General features: G+C 32.5%; 1 protein-coding gene across 1 annotated transcript; it reads left to right on the top strand.

Annotated features, from left to right (window-relative positions):
• The first annotated feature begins 362 nt into the window (after window positions 1–362).
• LOC112500080 (probable aquaporin NIP7-1) lies at window positions 363–1859 on the top strand. The gene is made up of 5 exons (XM_025103360.1): window positions 363–554; window positions 626–850; window positions 959–1153; window positions 1261–1322; window positions 1646–1859. Exons 1-5 carry the CDS (start codon window positions 363–365, stop codon window positions 1857–1859), a joined length of 888 nt encoding a protein of 295 aa, XP_024959128.1.
• Window positions 1860–8094: the final 6235 nt, after the last annotated feature.

Here is an 8094-nt window from a genome sequence, read left to right on the forward strand (position 1 = left end):
TCTAACAGAAATAGGTTTGGACTTATTCACTGGGGTCTTTGGTTAGTGTTTTATACGTATTTGAACCCGTGCTCTTTGGTACAAACGTTGTCCATGAGAACTTAATTGAATTGCTTATCCAAAAAGGCAAGAAAGTTGCATGACACAATTTCTTCTCTTAGTTATCACCACACAACAAGCATGTGAAATGCGCAGGTGAACGACTTTTAGCCAGAAACACAAGCAAATTCCTCAACTCTAACCCTAATTTAACCCAACCTCAATTGTGTGACTAGCAAACAACTCTAATGCTTTTTATTTATACAAGTATAGATACATTTTAATCCTATTCACAACTCTGTCGAGATCAATTAATATCAATAATGACAGGCTTGTTTAAAGATGAGCAACCTTGTGAAGCATCTAAAGAAGTATCCACTACCAATCGGTCGAAATTTGATCAAGAAACAGGCTCTTCAAATACACTCGAAAGAGGCCCAGGCGAAGACATTATTGTTAAGAGTCCGTCTTTCTTATACTTTCCACTCCAAATGGACAGAACCCTTGTTAGACAGGTAAAAAACTGTATTAAAACGATCCGCAAAATTAAAAGCATAACTCAAGGGTTTTGATATCGATCTTGCAGGTTGTAGCAGAAGCCTTGGGGAGTTTTATTGTAATGTTCAGCATTGGTGGGATAATTGCAAGCACTGAATTGATGAGAGGCCAAGTAGGGTTACTGGAATATGCAGTCACAGCGGCATTAGCAGTGATCATGGTGGTTTTCTCCATTGGCCATATTTCTGGTGCTCATGTTAACCCTGCCGTCACCATAGCATTCGCTACTGTCGGTCCATTTCCATGGAAAAAGGTGCTTACTTAATAACATATACATTTTTCACACCAAATGACTCTTAGAAACCCTAAATAACCCATAGATTTAATTGTTCTCTTGTTTCATATTTTGTGTTTGGAAAAGGTTCCGTTGTATATAGTGGCCCATGTTGCAGGTTCTGCCATTGCGACGTATGCAGCAACGTTGGTGTACGGCATGAAACCCGAGGTGATGACCACGAGACCACTTGCGGGATACTCGGCCGCATTCTGGGCGGAGTTCATGTCAACCTTCTTCGTATTGTTTCTTACCGCTTCGTTGGTTCATGCACCTCCATCTGTATGTATACCCTCTTTCTCTCACTTGTAATTTAGCGAACATCTCTTCTCTTCATATAAAACATAAGTTGATTATTGATGATATTTATATTGGTAATATAATTTCAGGTAACCCAATTTTCTGGATTCATTGTAGCAGTTGGCATTGGGCTTGGAGTCCTAATCACAGCGTAATCCTATATATATATATATATATATATATATATAGTGAATTCAAAAACCAACCATAATATGTTGGCAACCTCAAAAAATACAAAATCATTCATCCTCAAATTTATTGTCTACTTCATATTCATCAATCAATCTGTGACACACAGGTGTTTGATTAAAGGACAAAAGAAGGGGATATAAAACCATAGTTGGTCAGATACAAAGACTAGAACAAGAAAAAAATTATGTCATTTCATATGGTAGCGTAAAAGTTATGAGCCACATTTTCTTTTCTTTTTATGTTCAAATTGGAGCTAATAAGTGTTTTTTATATTTGTGGTAGGCCCATTTCAAGTGGATCGATGAACCCAGCAAGGTCACTGGGTCCAGCCATCGTGTCGTTTAACTTCGACGGTTTGTGGATATATCTAACGGCTCCAATACTTGGGTCCGTTTCTGGGGCTTTCACGCTTCGCATGTTGAAGCCGTGTGCATCCTCAACCCCCTCTTCCTCCTCATCATCTTCTCGACGCTCTCAATTTCTTCAGCTTGATTAGTTGTAATAATGTATTTTTCACTTTTGATGGCTTGTTATCTACTTTTTTTTTTTTATAACATATAGGTTGACCACAAATTATGGTTCTTTTACAATAATGTCTCATTTATGTGTCTCCTTCTATCAAACACCGGGTGAAAGTTTAATGAAATAGTTTTGAGGAATTTGGATTCTATGCAAGGATTTGAAATGGAAGAGATTTTTATTTGGAATGTTTGGTTTGTATGATTTAGAATGAAATTGAATTCCATTTCTTATAGATAATTAATAAAACAAATTATAAATTATAAAAATAATTAAATTACCTTTTTATTATTTAATTATTACAAAACAAATGTTTTTAACATATTTTAAAATATTTTTATATATAAATCTTATGAAATCCCATAAATACAAAGGAGCCTGTGGGATCTCGAAATATATGTTTATGGGATTTCAATACTTCAAATCCAATAAATGATTTGAATCAAACATTTGATTGAAATGGAATTCAATTCCAAATTACTTCAAATCCAATCCAATATTGCAAAATAAACCAGGAAATGATTGGATTTGGAGCGATTTGAAATTGAATTCCATTTCAATCAAATGTTTGGTTTGACGGATTTCCTTGATTTAAAATCCTTGTATTTTATTGAAATTTCATAAACATAAGATTTTGAAATACCAATTGTGTGGTAGTGTTTCATTAGATTTTATAGGATTTATATGTAATAATGTTTTAAAATATGTTAAAAACATTTATTTTAAAATAATCAACTAATGGAAATTGATTAATTATTTTTATAATCTTTTTATAAGTTATTTATAAAGCATGAAATTCAATTCCATTTCGATCCTACCAACCAAACACATCAAAGATTTCAAATTCTTCTAAATCAATCCAAATCCCTTGGATTCTAAATTCTTCCACAAAATCTCTATCATTCAAAACAATTCTATCAAATCAAACTCCCCTGATGCTAATATGTTATTGATATGGGCCTTTGAATCAATGATATGGCTCAAACATATTTATTTTTAAGACGAGTCCACAAGAAGTAAAAATGCATAAATAGTAGTAGTCTATAATAAAAGCGATAGTACACAATTTGGAGATGCAGATTTTGGACCTAGATCAATGACCAACCCTGGATCAGATGGTATAGGCGTAGGTTACAAAAAAGTGATGGTGCATTATTGTTGTCTTGTTAAAACCCCACATTAAAATAAAAACTCAGTGGGAAAAAATGCAAAAACGACAAAGAAAAGAGTACGAGGCACCTATTTATTGACTATTCCTTTAGTCCAGTTATCCCTTAGATTGGTACATCAATCATACGAGTCAAGAACACAAGAAGGTGTTTAGAATGTTGCCTTACTAAAACCTTACACCAAGGAACAAAACCCAATGGGAAAAATAAACATTGGTTGAAGGAAAGAGCACAACATATCAATATGACATGTATAGTAGACTCCCCCTTTCGTCTACTACTTCCCCTGATACGTACGATAACCATGGGAGTTTAGAAAGTATTTGCGTTCTAATAATTTCCGTAAGTTTGTCAAATGTAGCCTTATGTAGTGATTTGGTAAACAAATCAGTCACATTCTCCTCAGATCTTACTTGATTCACTTGAATCTTAAAGATAGTATGTTGTTGATTATAGAAAAAACTTCAGCAAAATATGATTTGCAGTATCTCCCTTGATATATCCTACTTCCATGTGTTCGATGCAAGCTGTATTATCTTCATATATGCATGTAGGACTTTAAGTGGTTGAACTTAAACCACTAGCTCCTCTTATATGTGTAATGTCAGACCTTAACCATATACACTCTCGAACCACCTCACATAGAGCAATAATCTCTGAATGGTTCGAGAAGAACTCCATAACAAAACAGGGTCATTGAAAGCATAAATCCAATGATAATCGAAGTCGCTCGATCTATGCTCAGCGAGTCTCGTCCCTGTACATAATTCTGGGCAGAAGTTATCAATTGTAAAACCCAATTTTTTTAAATATATAAATAATATTATATAAGCCTTTAAATATATTTTTTTATTAAATTCATTTGAAGTGTTAAAATATTTATGTGATTAATTGAAAGAAATAATTATCGAAATCTTAAAATTTAAAATGACCAAAATTGAAATAGAATGTTGATTTAGGGGTAAAAAACGTAAATCTTATTAAAATAGTGAGAGCAGGGGTCTGGTGGTAAATGTCAGGAACTTGTGAGGGCCAAATGTCGTCTCTTTTCAAAGATGAGGGCCCTGTGTTGCCAAAAGTATATGATTGTTTGTAGAAAACGACCTCACATCCTAAAACTCGCGATTTGGCCGATTTCTTCAACTAATAAGCCAAAACTTTTGGCATATAAATTGTAGAGCACGGGCTTAGGATCGTTTGGAGTCAAATAGCTAGTAAAATCGTTGAGTTTTGAGAGAATAGTTTGAAGTTCAGAATCAAAAATCTCGGGTTTTCACCGATTTTGGGTGAGATTCTTAACCAAATCTCTTGATTTTTATGTCTATAGCTTCGTTTTTAAGTACTCTATCAAACCCCAGTAGACTCATATCTCATATTTGTGTTTATCTAGTTTGATTTTTATGTTTTGAAATTGTTGAATTTTAGTTTTAAAAACAAATGTTTAATGAGTAAATGGAACTCATTTCTTGATAAAAATTCGTGTTCTTTATGTCAAAGTGTTGGTAAAAACATTACCAAGAGTTTGGTGCAAAAAGAATGAAGAAAAAAAAAAGTCAAGAAATGAGTCATTTTCAAGCTCAAAAAACTAAAAATCATGTAGCCATGACTGCTTGTGCGACCGGGTCGGACGGGTCTGACCCGCGTCCATTTGCTTTTTAAAAAATAAATGGGGAGAAGGGTGTTGAGGATGGACTTCGAACCCGCATCCTCAACCAAGAAGCCTCGAGGCGTTAAACAGTAAGCTAACCATGAGTTTTATTATTTTTACACACTAATATTATTAACATACACTAAACATTTAAGTTTCAGAGATTAACATTTAACCCCCTAAAGTTCCAGAAAATATTTTTCTCAATAATAACTTTATGATACTTTATCAAGTTTATTTATATTTTGTAAAATGCAAACTTTGACCCAATTTCGATTATTTATCTCATTTAGTTACCAAAATGACCCTATATATGGGAAATTGGTATTTTAGCAATACTTTCCATATTTGCTTCCAAAATTTATCGAAATAATCATTTATTTTGGGGATTGGTCTATGAGCTTCATTTTTTTATATTATTATAAAATTATCAAAACGACCCTATATTTGGAAATTGATATTTTAACAATGTTTTATGTATTTGCTTTACAAATTACCGAAATGACCCAATGTCTTGGGCATTGATATCTAAGTGTTATTTTAAATCTAATTCCTATGAAATTACCAAAATGACCTTACAATGTGGAATTCGATATTTTAGCGATACTTTACGTATTTGCTTTATAAATTACCAAAATGACCCTATGTCTTGGGAATTGGTATCTAAGTGTTATTTTAAATATAATCCCTATGTAATTACCAAAATGAACCTATAATGCGGAAATCTGTATTTTAGCGATACTTTACGTGTTTGCTTTATCAATTACCGAAATGACCCTATGTCTTTGGATTGGTATCTAAGTTTTATTTTGAACATAATCCTTATGAAATTACCAAAATGACCCTACAATATGGAAATCGATATTTTAGCGATTCTTTATATATTTGCCTTATAAATTACTGAAATGACCCTATGTATTGGGATTGGTATCTAAGCTTCATTTTGATCGTTATCCTTGTAAAATTACCAAAATGACCTTACAGTTAGGGAATCAATATTTTAACAAAACTTTGAGTATTGCTTAATAAAATTATCAAAACGCCTCTATGCTTTGGGATTGGACTTTTAAGAACAATTTTAATATTCGACTTATGAAATATAACAAGAATGTTCTAACTTAGGGATTTGGTTAAAGCTATACCTTTAGTATTCGGCTTCTTAAGATTACCGAAATGCCCTAGACTCGAAATTTTTGTATACTAAATGTTATTGCGAGTATTAATTATGTTGAACTTTAAAGTTATGGAATGACCGTTATTTATATGTGTGTGACATGTTGTCACCATTATTCATTTGCAAATCTTAAATGAGATGTTTTGGCCAGAAAACATTATTTACGTTGCAAACTATTTAGTTTAGTTATTTTGGTAAAATACTTATCACTCAAGAAAATGTGTAGTGTATTGCACATTTTTATAAAATGTACGAGCAACAATTAATATTATAACGTCATCACATAATTAATAATATTTCAAGAAAGTATTTGAGCGAACTTGAGATATGATAGTATCAGGGGTTGATCAATAAAATTTGTTAAGTTTAGTCGTGCTAAGATTGTTGGAGAATAATGATCAATTTAGTTTCCATTACCTGAGGTGCTTAGGAATGATATGAATTATCATGTAGGTTGCGGTTTCTGAGAGAACGACCCTATCGAATGTTCACGATTCAAGGTGAGTACATTATGCGATTTTTATGGGATATATACATGATTATTACAAAGTATTTTATCCATGAAATTTGCATGATGTGGTTATATGCATATGATGATAACTTGATTGTATTGATGTACATGATATTTAAGTATATGCATGATATGAAAGATGATGTTGATAAGAAAGTTTATGATGACTTGATATTATCAATATGATATTCAAGTATGTGTATAATGTGAAAAATGACGATGATGCATATGTGATTTATGTTGTCACTTGCATGAGATGTATGTTGCATGTCACGATGAGATTTGAATTAATGAGTGAGTACTACAAATAAATGATATGCAATTAGTATGATTCGGCAAGATTCATACACCGTACGGGGTGGGTTGGACATGAAAGGAGGGCTTGCAATTCCGAAGTCTTTGAGTCCTCATCCATATAATATGCCACATACGCAAAGAAAAGTGACGAGTTGAGGCCTCACTTGCTAGATAATAACTAAAATACACTAAAACACTGTTTATGTGTGCGTGTGATCATTAAACCATATTGTATTCACTATGCTTTTAGCTTACACTATACATGTATATATCTTAGGTATCAATTGCCAATAGACGAGTTGAATGAAGAAAGAGGAAACTATGTTTTGAATTATGCTTAATAGATATTTAATTAACATTGATTACGTTAAAGTATTTTACGCTTCCGCAATTATGTAACGAATTATGTTTAACACATTATGTATGTTTGAATTTTTAAGTTCGTATTTTGTTCATGGCATAAGTTATTAAAAATGACGTCATGACACTCGAACGAAAGAAAAAAAGTCGGGGGTGACAACTTGGTAACAGAGCCGTGGTTTAAGTGAACTAAGTTATTATTAACTTAGACTTAAACTAAGAATCAGATTGTGAGAGCCTGTGAAAGACATTATGTGATCTTTAGTCATGAAACTCTTAGTCAAAGTGAATTATGAAATTGCTAATTTTCCACTCCTAGGACTAAGGAATGATTATCTCTAAGTTTGAGCACTACTTATTTTCTAGTCGATATAACCATATGAAGTGACATAGAAATGTATGATTGGTTAAGTTGTGGACCTCCGAAAGGCTACATAGGGCAACAAAAAGATTCAAACTTTTAAGATACCGGTTTGATCATTTTTATTGGTAGTCGAACAGATTAATAAGAATTGTTTGACTTAAGTACCTAGACAGTCATTAAGTAATCATGAGTTTTTACTTAGCTATTGTCTTAAGTTCCTTTGATGATTTAGAATGCCTATACAAGTTAACCAACAATCCTATACATTCGCCTCGTAACTATTATAAGCCGATGAAAAGTTAGAAGGAGGATAAGTGACAACTAAATTTGGAGATAGAAAGTTTCAAGGACTCAGAAAGGAGTATACATGTTAAGGATTATGAGCATTACAAAAAAAATTAAGAAATATGTTTTAACCCTATCACTTTGTGATTGGTACTTGGTATAACTTATTTGGAATGCGTTATGTAATACTTGCATTAAATGATTTTGTTATATGCAAAATTGGTGATAAAGCTACATGTATTATATGTATGTATGGCTCTTCTATCTTTATAGTGGGATGGTTAGTGATGGGAAGAGTCCCAACCATCGAGCGAGGAAGGAAAATACGTGAAATTTACTTTTTGTGCATAGTGAAATTTTATAATAAGAATAAAATAGTGTGCATAGTTATATTAAAGGTCGAA

The sequence above is a fragment of the Cynara cardunculus genome (genome assembly GCF_001531365.2).
Source record: "Cynara cardunculus var. scolymus isolate 2C chromosome LG 17, CcrdV1, whole genome shotgun sequence".
Classification (NCBI taxonomy): domain Eukaryota; kingdom Viridiplantae; phylum Streptophyta; class Magnoliopsida; order Asterales; family Asteraceae; genus Cynara; species Cynara cardunculus.

Excerpts from the sequence above, each read along its gene's own strand:
- LOC112500080 (XM_025103360.1), top strand. The coding sequence starts at position 363 with ATGACAGGCTTGTTTAAAGATGAGCAACCTTGTGAAGCATCTAAAGAA. Across the intron at positions 851-958 it reads GTCCATTTCCATGGAAAAAG|GTTCCGTTGTATATAGTGGC; the intron begins GTGCTTACTTAA and ends TGTTTGGAAAAG. Across the intron at positions 1,323-1,645 it reads CTTGGAGTCCTAATCACAGC|GCCCATTTCAAGTGGATCGA; the intron begins GTAATCCTATAT and ends TATTTGTGGTAG.